At 37.8% G+C, this 16,685-nt stretch overlaps 1 protein-coding gene and 1 pseudogene across 6 annotated transcripts; one reads left to right on the top strand and one right to left on the bottom strand.

Moving 5' to 3' along the window:
• Window positions 1–816: 816 nt before the first annotated feature.
• LOC107875975 (calcium homeostasis endoplasmic reticulum protein) lies at window positions 817–11,922 on the top strand. Of its 6 annotated transcripts, none has more exons than XM_047413845.1 (5): window positions 818–1,064; window positions 5,105–5,249; window positions 5,684–6,713; window positions 10,460–10,734; window positions 10,881–11,922. In XM_047413845.1, exons 3-5 carry the CDS (start codon window positions 5,722–5,724, stop codon window positions 11,639–11,641), a joined length of 2,028 nt encoding a protein of 675 aa, XP_047269801.1. In that variant the 5' UTR covers window positions 818–1,064; window positions 5,105–5,249; window positions 5,684–5,721; the 3' UTR covers window positions 11,642–11,922. The 6 variants fall into 6 exon arrangements, with proteins under 6 accessions (XP_016578383.1, XP_016578381.1, XP_047269801.1 ...); XM_047413843.1 differs by having other exon boundaries at window positions 5,670–6,713; XM_016722897.2 differs by lacking the exon at window positions 5,105–5,249 and having other exon boundaries at window positions 817–1,064.
• A 149-nt stretch (window positions 11,923–12,071) lies between these two features.
• On the bottom strand, window positions 12,072–14,789 carry LOC107874749 (annotated as a pseudogene).
• Window positions 14,790–16,685: the final 1,896 nt, after the last annotated feature.

Raw genomic sequence — 16,685 nt, 5'->3', positions numbered from 1 at the left:
AAAAAATCGAAATCGAATAAATAACCCAATAATTTTTTTTTTATAAAATCATTAACCCAATAACGATAAATCAATAACATTTGTATCCGTTCGATTTTTGTACACCTCTAATTTAAATTGTGATTTATTACTCCATTAATTATAATAAGAAACATATTTGTGCATGCGAGTCTTCTCAAAATCCTAATCGAAAACTACTGTGAAACACTAATCAGAAAAAATAATTACATATTTTTAACACACATAAAAAATATATATTTCTTAGATAATAGGTTATTTGATCGTTGAAAATTCTACCTTTCACTATTTTGGAGTAGAGAAAAATTGAGAAATATATATTTTTTAGACAGAAATTGAATAATTAAGGGTACAAGTGAATTATTTTTTGATATAAAATAAATACAAAAGAAGTGAATGATATTTATTTACGTGAACAGATGTAAAATTATTTTTCTACATGTATGATTTTATCACAGCGTGGGCTAAAAAGGATCACGTGAGTACTAAAATAACAAATGTAGCACGAATAGAAAAGGAGTTTTGAATTAAAAAGGACAAACAAGTTGTCCAATTAAGTGGAAGTCCTCCAAGTTTTTAAAATTAGGTGGGAGAGATAAATTTTTTTTGAGTTTTTCCGTTCCAACAATTTGTTTCAGTTGTAGAACAACTTTGATAGTTGTTCGATAACTAGCATAGTTATTCAACAATTAAGAGAAGTTGTTCAACAATTGTGTAAAGTTATTCAGAAAACTAATATAATATGTTAAACAACTATCTGAGTGTTATTTAAGGGATTTTAATTTTATTTTAAGGGATCACTTGTCACTTTTTTTAATTGGAAACTTGGAAGGCCTTCTGGCTCATTTTTCTCAATAAAGAGGGAAAACGAAAAGTTCATGAATAATTGATATTTCTCTCTTTGGTTAAAAGTAAAAATACTCTCTCTCAGCGAAGTGACGAACGGCGGCAGAATGAACGGCAAAATAAGCGACGAACGGCAACCAGCGGCGAATGGCAACCAACACTTTGTTGGCGGAAGTGGTGTAAGATAAGCTAGATCCGAGGTATTGTTTTCTTTCTTACCCTATGAGCTGCAAATCTCTATCTTCCGGCGACGAAATTGAGCTCCATATATTCCAACAAAGTCGCGTCTTGGAAGGGTAGAGTATACGCAGTCTCCGTAAGTTTATTCTAATTTCTGTATAATTCTTTCTTACTAACTTATATGTTTTTTTTTTTTTGCTAATCAATTTGATAAATGCTCCCAATTTGTCGTGAATTGATACCGTAGTTCCTATTTTTGTAATCAAATTTCTGAAGTTTTCTGTAGTAGTAAGACCATAAAAGATGAAATATTTAGCATCATATTTTGGTTTTCTTTCAATTTGGAAGAAAAGGCATAATTTTGTAAGGAGTTGTTTTGTAGCTGGTTATAATTGTACTGGTATTGGTACTAGTAATGCAGGTATTAGTTATGCTTGTTTTTGCTAGCATATTTGATTATTTTTTTTGTGCTTTTTAATCTGATAAATGATCCAAATCTGTTGTGTGCTGTACCATAGGATGTATTTTTTGAATTTTCTTCTGTAGTAGGAAAAGGAAAAAAATAGTAACACCATTAAAGATGAAATATGTATCACTATATTTTAGTTTTTCCTTCAACTTGGAAAAAAGGCATAATTTTTAAGGGATTGTTTCGTAGCTGGTTAGAATTATGCAGGTATTAGTTATGCATGCATTAGCTATGTAGATCTTAGCTATGCGGGTCTTATTTATGCATCTTGTACCCCACATAAGATAATACACTAAAGGGTCGTTTAATAGCTTGTTAGAATTATGCAGGTATTAGTAGTATAGGTATTAGTTATGCAGTTGTCAGTTATGCGGGTGTTAGTTATGCGGTTAATATTTATTCATCTTGTACTCCACATAAGATAATACACTAAAAGGTCGTCTTATAGCTGGTTAGAATTATGCAGTTATTAGTAATGTAGGTATTAGTTATGCAGTTATTAGTAATGTAGGTATTAGTTATGCAGTTATTAGTTATGTGGATATTAGTTATTCCATCTTCTACCAAACATAAAATAATACACTATTTCCTCATAGCTTAAACATGTTTTAGTTCAGATTGCGTACGATACACCCTTGTGGTGGGGCCCTTCCCCGGACACCGCGCATAGCGGTAGCTTTAGTGCACCGGGCTGCTCTTTTTATATTTGAATAACTTATTTCCTAACAAGCTATGCAGAACTTAATACATAAATATATTGCTTCTGTACTATCTATCAAGCAACAATCATTTACTAAATCCTTTACCAAATCCGTCGTACTCCCTCTGTTTCAATTTATTTGTTCGGTTTGACTTGGTATGGAGTTAAAGAAAGTAAAAGAAACTTTTTAATCTTGTGATCTTAAATTAAATATATGTAGAATATACCAAATGTCGTTTTAATCTCGTGGTCATAAACATGCCATGTGGAAAGTTGGAAACTTGGAATTAAAGAGTTGACAAAAAAGGTAAGAGACATTTTTTTTGAAACAAATTCAAATGGAAAATAAAACAAACAAATTGAAATGGAGGGAGTAATAAATAATGCTCATTCCTACTTGCAGTTTGGAAAAGACAATTGTTGAGTGAACTGTATCTTTTTTGTGTTGAGTTGAACTAAGCGCACCCGTATTGTTGGGTGGGGCTCAAGTGATTTTACTTTGAACATTCCAAACCTAGCATTTGATAATTAGAATTGGAAAGATTTTGTAAAATTTCAAGTCAGTGCATCCACATGGACCCTTAGGTTAATCTTAGCAGCTTATTATATTAGAGAACTTGATCAATATGAGTGTCAAATAACAGCTAAGGGTGTGTTTTGTATGATGGAATTCATTCAAGTGTCAATCCTAGTTGGTATCACTTGGATGTTGGAGAATATTGATTTTTAGTAATTGTGAAGGAGGGTATTATAATTCACTAATCCTGTGCGACACATGCAATGGCTGTAAAGAATTACTATTAATTATAACAAATCGGCAGGCTCACTGTAAAGACCAGTGATCTCTTTTCCTTTTTTGCTTTGGGGGTATATCTTGCTTACCCTGCCATCATGATGGATTTGGTAAACCTAGTAGAGTTTTCATGATTGGTTTGTAGTCTTAGTGCTTGATCTACGTTTCATGAGATCCCGTAAGATTTACAAAGAAATGCGCTTTCATGAAGAAAACATAAGAAATATTTGCAAATTTGCCATTAAGTTAATTATATGTTGACACTTGCTTAGTTGATTTTTTTTTAACGTTTCTTAACTGCCGATTTGGCTTCTTTTTAATGTCAATATACATGGTTTTGTTAAAGAATAACTAAATTGGAACAGGTAAATAGCTATTAGAATAAGGGAAAAAGTGCACAAGAACCATGAGCTCTTATACCCGTGGCAATGGGAACTTTTGAAATTCCTATTTAGGAGGTTTTGTGTTAAACATGACAAACCTCCATGAGACGGGTATACTGTGGATATGTGTACTTAGTAAAGATCCTTCAAAGTACATTTCAAACTTTCCAAATTGGTTGCAGGAGGTTTAGAGTTACACTTGTAAAGTTACACCTGATATTCATACTTGGGTCTGTCTAACATTTTTAATTTTCATTGAAAGAGCCAGTTGAAAATTTTCTGTGTACTGTGTAAATGAATTAGAGTCAACAAAATATAACTGAAACAGAAGAAATAAACAACTGTTGTAAATGAATTAGAGTCAATATAATATAACTGAAACAGAAGAAATAGACAACTGTAAGGTGATGATGGAACTAGAGAAGAAGAAGAGAAGGGAAGGCCCAAATGGAAGGTAGAAGAGTGGGAAAATAAGTGAGCCCCTGTTCCAGACCAACTTAGAGAGAGAAAACTTCAGCAGGGGATTTGGATTTGGGAGCAGAATTGACACCAACATGGAGGGGAGTGCTTGGGCTGGGATTGAAGTGGGGTATTAAAACCAAATGTTGGGGGTGAAATAACTCTTCCAGGGTTGGGGTTCTGACTGGTATATATTTTCTTCTTATTGAAATTGACTCGGATATGCCCTTTAGTGGGTTTTGAAGTAAGAAAGGGAGGAGGAAGTAGAATAAGAAGACAGAAGAAGAATGGTAAATTGGGCCTGATAGAATGGGCTTATAACCCAAGTGGGGGCAATCAGGTGATGCAGCATAAGTGAATGCATGAATTGAATTGGCCAATCCGTTGTGGGTTGCCAATTGAGAGGAGTAACACCATCATTTGTTTACTGGAAAAGGCCAATGCTTCCTAACTGCTTTTGCTTATTAACAACAAAAGAATAAGTAACAAGGAAAAAGGATGCCAAGGGTGTCCTGTGAAATGTCTTTCAAACGAGGAAGAAGATGATGATGAACAAGGAAAGAAGGGTTTTGTATTACATTCCTTTGTTGTCTATGAATGAAATCTCTAGTACATAAAACTTGGAAGAGCAACTTCTTGTTCGTTAAGTTCAAAGGTTAAGTTGCAACAAAGTTACGAGCTGTTCACCAAGAATTAGGCTCAAGACACATTAAGGGGTCGTTTGGTAGAGTGTATTGAAATGTTAATGCATGCATTAGTTTAATGTGTATTACTAGTACCTTGTTTGGTACACCTTTTTGCCCTATGTATAACTAATGCAAGCATTAGTTATACACTCTATTGTGTATTGAGGTGTGTATTACTAATACCTCAAAATCCATGGCATTAGTAATGCAATGAATCTAATGCATGCATTAACATGCTTAAAGACCCTGTTACCCCTCAAAAAATTTTCCGCATCCTTTCCAACATATATATTGGGGGTATTATGTAAAAAATTTTTTTTTTTAGAAATCATGTAATTCATGTTTTTTTTAATACATCGAACCAAACACTGCATAAGAAAAATACAAGCATAACTAATGCAAACATAACTAACACAAGCATTACTAATACAAGCATTATTAATACACCATATTTTGCATTATTCTTATACACACTACCAAATGACCCCCAAGTGTAATGCTTAAACAGTATAACTAAGTGGTAGTTGATTATCCGTCCAGCATAAAGTGCTTCTTTCTTTTTAACTACAGAAGAATCCTGCGTGAAGATGAAAACAAGTACTTGAAGTTGTGTGTGGTAAACCTCGACCATATATGCTGGAAATTTTGTAGTTTCCGAAGCTGTGAAGTTTTCCTCATCAAGTGTGTGATCATCGTACCAAGGATTTTTGAATAAGTGAGAAGCATTTGCAATATCCCTCTTACATAATTTGGTTTTGAAAACACAGGAAAAGAAATCTCTTATTGTGCTTGGTGCATGTCTGAGTATTCTCCTTCTGGGTGTTTCTCTTATCAGTTTGAACATTGTTTCTTTTTCCTCGTAGGAGTCAGTATGAAGTGGTTTGAGCTGCTTTTCTTTGTTAAATTGTATACTTCTGAAAAATAACAAAATGAAACATGTATCGTATTATCGCTCTAAAGTAGAAAAATTATATTTTGCACATTCTATGAAATCGGGAAGCATTTTTTGTTGCTCTCTTTCTGATGCATCTCTTTGTTCGTTTTTGTGTACCTTTTCCATTCCTTCATTTTCTTCTGCTAGTGTTGAGTTCAGTTTTTATATAATTTTAGTTTAGCTGATTATGTTTTAATCCAGGACTTCTGTAACAGCTCTAATATCCATGTCCTGCTAATTCTTGTTACTGCTGATGGATCGACAAGCTCCTGATTATGCAGCTGCTATGGCATTTGCTCAACAACAGCACCAAACAGCTAACACTCAACAACAACAACAGTTTGGTTTCCATCCCCAACATCAACAATTTCCTCCTTCAATTCATGGTCCTCCATTTCTAGCCCCACATTCTTCTCTTCAACAGTTCCCTTATCCTCGCCCTATGCAACAACCACAACTCCATTCTCATGCACCCCCTCCACATCTTCTTCACCTTCAGCATCAACAGCAACCACCTCCTGCTTTTCTACCACACATGCCTCCTCACGTTGCTCCATCACCTTTCTTCAATCCGTATGATACTCCCCCACCTCCTTCTCCTCCACCATCTGATCCTGAACTCCAAAAGCGTATTGATAAATTAATTGAATATGCTGTCAAGAATGGTCCTGATTTTGAAGCCATGATCCGTGAAAAGCAGCAAGACAATCCTGCTTACAGTTTCCTCTTTGGTGGCGAAGGTCATTATTACTATCGATATAAGCTTTGGATATCTACTCGACCCCCTGGTGGGGCCTTCAATCCTCCTTTCCCATCCTCTTCTTTGCCTATGATGCATCCACCAAATCCTATGATGAGTCCGTCACCCTTAACCCCTCCATATAATGCCTCCAATGCTTCTGCTGCAATGTTGGGTCCATCCCATTTGCATCGACCCCCTTTTCCACCATTTTATGATCAGCATCACTCTCAGCCTTTTGGCCGAGCAGATTATGATCATTCATATGGATCTTTCAAAGGTCTATCTAGGCCTCTTCCATCAGATGTAGAGATTGAGCTGGGTAATGTTATAAATAATCTTACTGGTACGAAAGAGTCAATTAAAGGTGCCAAGAGTTGGTTTATGCAGAGATCTCCATTTGTACCTGCTTTGGCTGAGGCACTCAGAGACAGGGTGTTTTCTATAGATGATTCAGAGAGGCAATTGCATGTAGTCTATCTCGCCAATGACATCTTATTTGATAGGTAACATTTGATATTGTGGTGCTTAATGATTTACTGCAAACTCCTAGATATATTAATTCTAAGTTCTCCACTTTTTGTTTATGTTTTCCTTTGTCTTTTAAACTTCTTTAAGTGCAAAATATTTCTTAGGAAAGGGGATAGGGCGTTGTGTAAGGACTGTAAAGTCATCTCGAGTGAGAATCTTTCGACCCAGCATAGGCTCTTGGTTATGGATTTGGGTATAAAGAAGAATAGAAAGAGGAGGACTAAGTAGTGTAGACCGAGAATTAAGTGGGGCGGCCTGACGCCAGTGAATGCGTGGGAGATAGGGGAGAGGTTGGCGGGAATGGGGGTGTGGGAGTGTAGGGGGGACGTGGATAGTATGTGGGACAGGGCGGCAAGGTGCATCAGGGAGAATGCAAGTAAGGTGTTGGGTGTTTCTAGGGGCCGGGCCGGGCACCATCGGGGGGATTGGTGGTGGAATGAAGAGGTGGAGAAGAAAGTGGGGACCAAGAAAGGGGCGTATGCTAAGTTGGTGGAAAGTAAGGACGAAGAGGAGAAGCGGGTAAACAGGAAAGAGTACAAGCTAGCGAGGAAGGAGGCGAAGTCAGCAGTCACGGCAGCTAAGACGGCCGCTTTTGAGAGCTTGTATGCAGGGTTACAGGAGAAAGGAGGGGAGAAAAAGTTGTTTAGACTCGCTAAGGCTAGGGAGAGGAAGGGTCGTGACCTCGATCAGGTGAGGTGCATTAAGGGGGAGGACGGTAGAGTGTTGGTGGAGGACGGCCACATTAAGAAGAAGAGATGGCAGTCGTATTTTCATAGGCTCTTGAATGACGAAGGGGATAGAGCTATTGTGTTAGGGGAACTGGAGCACTCAGAGGAGTGTCGGGATTTTAGCTATTGCAGACGTTTTAAGGTAGAAGAGGTTAGACAGGCTGTTCGCAGGATGCGAAGGGGTAGGGCGACGGGGCCGGATGAGATACCGGTGGAGTTTTGGAAGTTCGTTGGAGAGGCTGGTGTAAGGTGGTTGACTGGATTGTTTAATGAAATTTTCAGGACGGCAAAGATGCCCGAGGCGTGGAGGTGGAGTACCATGGTCCCTCTCTATAAGAATAAGGGGGACATTCAGAGTTGCAATAACTATAGGGGGATTAAGTTATTGAGTCACTCTATGAAGATCTGGGAGAGAGTAGTCGAGGTGAGGCTGAGACGGATAGTATCTATTTCGGAAAACCAGTTCGAATTTATGCCCGGCCGCTCGACGACGGAGGCAATCCACCTGGTGCGGAGGTTGGTGGAGCAGTATAGGGAGAGGAAGAAGGATCTATACATGGTGTTTATCGACCTGGAGAAGGCATACGACAAAGTCCTCAGGGAGGTGCTTTGGAGATGTTTGGAGGTGAGTGGAGTACCGCTGGCATATACCAGAGTAATTAAGGATATGTATGATGGAGCGAAAACCCAGGTGAGGACGGCGGGAGGGGACTCAGAGCATTTCACTGTCCTGACCTGATTGCATCAGGGATCTACTCTTAGTCCCTTTTTGTTTGCGTTGGTGATGGATGTGTTGACGCGGCGCATTCAAGGGGAGGTGCCGTGGTGTATGCTTTTTGCAGACGATGTAGTTCTGATAGATGAGACTTGAGGGGGTGTGAATGACAAATTAGAGGTGTGGAGGCAAACTCTTGAGTCTAAAGGGTTCAGGGTGAGCAGAAGCAAGACAGAGTATGTGGAATGCAAGTTTAATGACGTGAGGCGGGAGAATGAGGTAGTAGTGAAGCTGGAAGCACAGGAGGTATGTAAGAGGGATAAGTTCAAGTATCTTGGGTCCGTGATCCAGAGTAACGGTGAGATTGACGAGGATGTCTCGCATCGTATTGGGGCGGGATGGATGAAGTGGAAACTCGCGTTGGGGGTGCTGTGTGATAAGAAGGTGCCGCCCAAGCTTAAAGGCAAATTCTACAGGGTCGTAGTCCGTCCGGCCTTGTTGTATGGAGCGGAGTGTTGGCCAGTTAAGAACTCCCACATCCAAAAAATGAAGGTGGCAGAAATGCGGATGTTGCGCTGGATGTGTGGACTGACTAGAGGGGATAGAGTTCGGAATGAGACTATCCGGGAGAAGGTTGGTGTGACTTCAGTGGAGTGCAAGATGCGGGAAGCACGATTGAGATGGTTCAGACACGTGAAGAGGAGGGGCATGGATGCCCCAGTCCGTAGGTGTGAGAGGCTAGCGTTGGATGGTTTTAGGCGGGGTAGGGGTAGGCCGAAGAAGTACTGGGGTGAGGTGATTAGGCGGGACATGGAACAGTTACAGCTCACCGAGGACATGACCCTAGATAGGAAGGTCTGGAGGGCGCGAATTTCGGCAGAGGATTAGGGCCAGTTTGGGTCGCTAGTGTAGGGAATTACTTGGTGGGGGTTTTATTCCTGTTATGATTCCGTGTTCCGTGTTCCATGTTTTATTACGAATCTGTGTGCTTTCCTCTGCTTTCCTCTGTTTTATATTGCTTATGGGTGCCGTATTGATGTTATGTAATCTGCTTCTGTGCTTTACTATGTATTTGTGTGGTATCTCGTACCTTGAGCCGGGGGTCTATCGGAAACAACCTTTCTACTTCATCAGAGGTAGAGGTATGGACTGCGTACATCTTACCCCCCCCTGACCCCACTAGGTGGGAATACACTGGGTTTGTTGTTGTTGTTGTTCTTTGGTGCATGGTATTGACTTCCTCATAGCATCTAAAGATACATCAAGCTCGTCTTGTAAATTGCAGTAATAAAAAGAAGACACTCTGAAATTACTCTTGATTGTAAAAAAGAATAGGGACCATAATTCTTGTGATTAATGTCTTTCTCTGTAACAACTTATAAATCTCTTTGCCATTTCTTTGAATAGTATTTTTAGCAAAAACCTAGCAGAAGTAGTACTATTAGAGTGGAGATGGTGTACACTGGTGTTTAGGATGAAATGCATGGTCTTTGCTTGTGGAAATTGGTTACTGCTGGTTGGATATTGGTTCAAAGGTGTGGTAGCATGGGCAGTCGTAGTTCATTAGATGGTAGAAGTCTTGCTAGGATTTGTAATTTGATGTCAACGAGAATTAGTGGAGTGTGAGTGGACGACATCCAGTTTGAAGGTGGAGGTAGCATTGGTAGTCGTGGGAGCACATAAGAACCATATGGGAAAGTAGCCTCCAGCATCATATTTTTCAATGATGAGAAGCCTATGGGCATCATTTATTCTGATATATTCGGTGTTGGTTGGTTTTGAAGCACAATTTGCTTTTGCTGCTCCGGACTGTTCTCTTTATGTATAAAAGATTGGGTGTTGTATGAAGAAAACTGTATTGTTTTGTAGGTTTTCTACTAGACGGTATACTTGTATACCTCCACCTTTTGGCCAAATATTATATTGACTTAATAAAAATGCTGATTATATCATAAAAGGGCAAATCAGTTAGGTCACAATTTTTTTGTCACTGACAAATAAATCAAAAGAATGTTGCAAAGAAATCAGAATAAGAGATTAAAAAATCACAAGGGAGGTCAATGCTACAAAGCCAAACCACAAAGGTGGTCTCTGAAAAGTGTTCCTAAAAATTACTTTATCAAATGAAGTTACCGGTTTCAAAAAGCAATATTACTTTATCAAATGAATATTGGGTCTAATAAACTTGATCTTCTTCTCACTATCTTTTCAGGTAAACCTCCTTACAATAGGAAATGACAATCAACTTTATTCTCATTTTATTTTCTGGATTGTACAGCTTGCAGCGACGAATCAATCCTCTTGAGCTTGACAATGAAGCACTTGCTTTTAAGCCCGTTTTGGGTCCCATGCTTGCGAGGATATACCACAACCCACAAAACAAGGAAGAGAATCAATCTCGGCTTCAAAAAATTCTACAGTTTTGGGGTACGAAGGAAGTTTATGATCAGGATACTATTTGTGCACTTGAAAATGAGATGATGGGTGGGCAACCTGCAAATTTTTCTGTTCCTTCAAAAGAATTAATCACTGCAGATAATTCTGCTGCTGCAGGTAATTGTTTGCCTTTATAACTGGAATCAGGAGTACCAAGATGTGGAGCATCAGAAATTCATAAAATAGCATTCTTTATAGTTAGTTGCAAATGTGAAAATGCTCTCTTGTCTGTATTTCTTATGGTGTTGTTTATGGTTTCCTAGGATTAATGCACCAGGCAGCAAATCAGAGTACTATACAGTGGAGGCCTGACCAGCAAAGTTTAGCACATTTAGCCGATCCAGGCAAACAAGTTCCTCCTATATCACCTGTGGCACCACAGCAGTTTCATCCTGGTGCTGTTCCGCCTACAGGATTTCCTGGGTTACTGCCTGTACCATCTTCTGTTCCACCAGCAAACCTACAGACAGCAGGTCATCTGACGCCAGCATCAACTGCAAATGTAGGTGAAAAACTACCTCCTTACCCCTTGTTCCCTCCTGGTCTTATTCCTGGTATGGTCAGGAAGATGCAGATCGGTAGTGGGGTGCCTTACTCTCCCATGAGCCCCTTGGATATCCCCACCGTCATACCACCCTCCACTGTGTCAGAATCTGAAATTCTCGAAAGGGTGTCTAAATTTTTTTTAGAGATTGGTGAAGTTAATCCATCAGAAGGACCTATTAAACAATCTGATTCAACCAACAATTATGATGACTATGATAGACACTCTCCTGTCCGGAAGGGAGGGGCTTGCATTCCCCCACCTCCGAACCTTCAAGTTGACCCGGAAACTGGAACTTATGATGATGGAAGTGTACCAGAGAAACCTGGATCGAATGGCTCAGGACGATTAGGACTTGGAGCCACAGCTAATCCAAATGAACCAAATCAATATGATGATGTTTACACTTCTTACAGGAAAGATAGAAGCACCAATTATCATATTCATACATCAATGAGTGCAAGAACTGCTGCGAGGTGATTTAGGCAATAATGTTAAGACTAATCCTTTTCCCTTTGAGCTGCGGTTGAATGGACTAAGATCTTATTTGTCAATTTTGTGTTGTAAATTGAGATGAATATCTTTTTCCTTCCTGGAGCCGAGGGTCTATTGGAAACAATCTATCTACCTCTAAGGTAGAGGTAAAGTCTACGCATGCTCTACCCTCCCCTGTCCTCACTTTGCAGGACGACAAAGGGTATGTTATTGTTGTAGTATATTGACATTCCTGTGTAATTATTATATGTTCATGTTCGGTTGAAGTTCATGTTGAGAAGTGATGACTCAGAAAAAAATTTGGCAAGTAAAAGAAAATTCAGTTAAAACGTGACTAATATGTAACCTGCTCTATAAAATGTTTATCATAATCTGAAAGAGTCACTTGCGCAAAATACGTATATTATTAGACGAATGTGTAATTTCATTTCAATTAAATTAAAGAATTTATATCTGAATTCTGAAGTACACCAAAAAATGAAGTGTCTCAAATTTAATACCGTTGGCTAATAAAGCTCAAATATGATGCATAGGTTATAAAGGTACCCTTCATAGAAGAGAAAATGTATTCACGGGCGAAAAGCATCATGGTAGTAGCTGGGTACTTTTTATACAGTGGAAGGGTGTGCTAAAATCAGCGCAACTTTCTACGGGGATTTCGGCTAATTTAGACACACCATAACAAAAAGGAGTCATTTGTAATGAAAAACTGGCAGTAGAAAACAACTGAAAATGACGCCCGGAGTGTAATCAACAAGATGTTAACCTCTTTTGGACATGTCAAAGTGTATTGCCCAATCTTGGCTCCTCTTAAGTTGGAACTGTTAGGTGACACAAGATAACTTAGGCCATTGTGGAAACAATTAAGCAAGTTCTTATAGTTAGAAGGCCGCTCCTTCTTGACCGTGGTTTCCTTCTCCTTGACAAGTAAGTTCACACGTATTCAAACATCACACGTATTCAAACAATCTCACCGTCTTGATCTTCTGACACTTTGGCCTTCTCAACAATAACAACAAACCCAGTAAATTCCCACATCGTGTACGCAGTCCATATCACTATTTCTAAAGAGGTAGAGAGACTGTTTTCGATAGACCCCCGGCTCAAGACAGAATTAGAAGCACGATCCTCTGAATAGTGATCTTTCCTGAATTGTAGCACACGGATCTCTAGAAGGCCAAGGTTGCTCCCACTGTCGGATGGGACTGGAAATGTCTCTGCAAGAACCTGTCCCAGAACTAGCTAATAGATTATCCTTAAGGCCCTTCACTGCTTTAAGTCTCTGTGCTTCATCCAGATAACTATATCGTTGGCCTAGTTCTTCGAGTTCATGAAGTCGTTCGCTGTCTAATCCATCTCCTGAAGTTGGAAGATTTGCAGCTTGATTAACATTTTCTCAACAACTCCACCAGAAATGCTCCTTTGAATGGGAGCGCTTGGATAAGCCCAATTGTAACTATTATTGGAATTGTCCATGTTTAGTTCAATTGAATGAAGATCACTTTTTGCTGAGTCTTTCCCACAGTCTGCAACATTCTCCACTTCTCCGTCATCTTCTTTTTTCTTCATTCTGATGGGTACCTAATAGAGCTTTACTCAACGATGCTTTCATCTCTTCATTATTTCTGAAATTTAGGGAACCGTTTCCCTTACTTTTTTTTCTTTTCTTTCCGAGGAATCCTTCAAGCTGCTTCCTTAGCTTGTCAATAGCAGAATTTTTCTCCTCGAAATGACTCTTGGCTTCTGAGAGTTACATGTGTGCCCTTTCCTCGCGCAATCTGTCAGCTAACTAGCGCATCTCTCTTTCCTGTTTTAATTTCTTCTTGAACTTCTGCGGATTCCCTCTTCATCTCTTCTGCTTCAGCGCAATCTGTCTTCACCAATGTCTCTAGCTAATTCATCTCATACCTGTTCCATTGCTTCTCTGGCTCTTTTCTCTTTCACTGCCTTCACAAATGATTCTTTTGTATCCGATGACTCTTTTGCCAAGTTATTTGTTCAAGCTTTCAAATCTCCACCTTAGCTTTCTCTCAACCTCAATTTCATTTGCAACGGATTCAATTGCAGTCTCAACTGCCTGTTGCTCTTTATTTTTCCAAGTCAGCAAAGCATTTAAGGAGATCATTGATCTCATTTAAGCTGATTCACCTGCAGGCGAGCCCTTTCCAGCTGAGTGTGTAATGCAGAGACAAGAGACGTGCTAGATGAAGGTTGATCAGCATGTGCCCAAATTCGATTGATTATTTTCAGATGCTCTTTGGATGTTGTCAAAGCGTTACTGACGGCTGCCAAAACCAGCCACTGATCCCCGTGGAGTCTGGGCACGGGACCTGGTCTCAAGCCGCATTACCCAGTTACAAAAAACATCACTCTTTTTTCAGCAAACATAAGATACTCACAGCCAGTCAAATGTCAAAGCATATCAAATATACAACCACCTAACCGTGATTTCCATTTTTACTTGCACAAACACCAAGAGACAAGGTGTTTGAAAGAATACTAGAAGTAGATATTAACTAAATTTCATGCTGATGAGGTATAAAGAACAATAAAACCAAAACAAAAGATCGAGAGGAAAGAATTGGTTTCCACCTCCATTAAACTGGCACTGATCAAAGAATGTATAACATTCCATTATTAATGTCCTCTTCTGATAGCTTCCTGTTCCAGATCGATCCATGCTCTGCACCAGGGGTGGAGCTAGCCTTTTGTTTGGGGGTTCGGCGACGGAAAAATATAATATTTATACATAATTAAAATTATTTTTTATGTGGTTATAGTAGGTGTTGAATCCCCTTCGACTAATTTTTCTTTGAATATGAAACCCCTTAGTTGAAATCCTAAGTTTTCTTTGAATATGGAAACCCTTCATTGAAATTCTGGCTCCGCTTCTGGCTCTGCATAATCAATCAAAGTATGCATTGCCAAAACAAATTTAAGTAACTAAGATCACCCAACTTGTCATAATCACCCAACTTGTCATAATGCATCAAGAAAACTAGTACAGCCCGTCAAGTGGAAAACAAAAAACACATCATACTCTTTGCAAGCTGATTCCCAAGGCCAAGTCTTGTAAAGCCAGTAATAACAAGTTAAACATTGTACAACCAAGCAACTGCATTTTACAACATTCATTTCTTGATCTCTCTAGGATTTAACAAAATAATCAGCACGAAACTCAAATATTTAAGGGAACGAAAATGTCACTTTCACTGTATATCTACCTTACAAGTTACAATCAACCCCACATATTAGTATTTGGAATTACCTAACTACACTAATATTTGAGAATTGACTAATACACACACATCAAAAACATCATTTTCTCTGGATATCTAACAACCACAAGAAACTAATCAAATTAAATTCAACAAAATATATTTGCCACATCAAGATACAACACTTCGGCAAAAAATAAGTTAGAACAGACAACATCCTATCCTATGAGTAATGATTGTTTGTCAAAACACAAGTATGTTTTGAGGATGTTGCTTGCTCAACCACTACTCATCTACATACCCCTTCAATCACCACCCCCAATCAAAGGGGTATGCGGGATGGGTAGTGGTTGAGCAATCAACATCCTCAAAACATTCTTGTGCTTTAACAAACAAACATTATTCTTAGGATGTTGTTTGTTCAACCACTTTCCATTTGCATACTCCTTAATTTGCCATCCCAATCACTGTACGCTCTGACATAATCATGTGACTTGTTTAAACTCCTTCATATATGTAGAATTTCATAATTTATTTATTTTTTATTTAATTATTCCTTTTAAAACAACATATTTGTGAGGGTCTAAAACCTTGTATACATGCATCTACATCTCTAGAGCAATCTATACACATATCTACATGATCTATCATTGATCCATAGAGCAATCCATACACTACCTACAATATAAGTCTACAGTAGACCACCTGAATCGATGGACTCTCAAAGTACAAGTATATTTTTTACTTTAATTATTCCCCTTTTAAACATGTTACTAAGACTCTATCGATTCAGCGAGTCTACGATAGAATTATATATGCGATGATTGACATAAGTCAAGCTCGATTACGGTAGACTTATATATCTGGTTGATGATTAACATAAGTCAAGCTCGATGATAGTCAAAAAGTATAATTATTATATTATTATATATATATATATATATAAACTAAAAAATTTGGAATGATTGAAGTGAAAATTTCGAATGATTGAAGTGAATAACAGTTAATTTAGCACCGCTTGAAAGATTCAACATCAATATAGTAGTACTGGTTGCCGTAAACGTGCACAAGCCTATTGTCCCTAAATAATTGTCCACAATTTCTGTCCCTTTTAGCTAGTAAATAATGTATGCCCCTAAATAATTGTCCACAATTTCTGTATCTAGCTAGTAAATAATGTAACTAAAATGTAGAACTACTAGTCATTTGCTTAAGATTTTGTCCCGTGAAGCTAGGAACATAAATCTATCTACAATTAAGTTTAAATAATTTTATTATGTAAATATTTTTATACCATCAATAATTATATTAGTTTTAATTCTTATCAAAATATTGTTAAAAAGGATAATCAGATTCACTAAATCTTTTTTGACGTATAGAATTCAAAAAAAGATTTGATCCCTATAGGGCTTCTCAAATAAGACACCTTAAATATATACATATACATAAAAAAAATAAAAAAATATTGTAAATATTTTAGAGTTGTCTTTTTCTGTTTTTCATATTATTCATTTTTAGCATAATATTTTTAAAAAGATAATTTTTAATTTCACATATTAATATGATTATTAATAAAGGTAAAAATTACTTCTAGTTAATGAGATGTTAGCCATTTATTTCTAATATATTAATTTGAATGTTGTTTTTAAAACTTTATTTATTAATATGAAGTTTGAGTTGTTTAATTTAAAATTCTAAATTATTTCTGGTAATAAGTAGATAACTTTTTCTTTCTTTTAAATAATTATTTTAAACGTATTTTAAAATTAAACGCATAAAATTTACTATTAATATTTTTGAGGCCTCAAAAT

Source organism: Capsicum annuum, chromosome 6 (genome assembly GCF_002878395.1).
Source record: "Capsicum annuum cultivar UCD-10X-F1 chromosome 6, UCD10Xv1.1, whole genome shotgun sequence".
Lineage (NCBI taxonomy): Eukaryota > Viridiplantae > Streptophyta > Magnoliopsida > Solanales > Solanaceae > Capsicum > Capsicum annuum.
The sequence above is the reverse complement of the archived record's forward strand: the minus strand, read 5'-3'. Positions and strand labels throughout refer to the sequence as shown.

Excerpts from the sequence above, each read along its gene's own strand:
- LOC107875975 (XM_016722897.2), top strand. The coding sequence starts at position 5,722 with ATGGATCGACAAGCTCCTGATTATGCAGCTGCTATGGCATTTGCTCAA. Across the intron at positions 6,714-10,459 it reads AATGACATCTTATTTGATAG|CTTGCAGCGACGAATCAATC; the intron begins GTAACATTTGAT and ends TGGATTGTACAG. Across the intron at positions 10,735-10,880 it reads AGATAATTCTGCTGCTGCAG|GATTAATGCACCAGGCAGCA; the intron begins GTAATTGTTTGC and ends ATGGTTTCCTAG.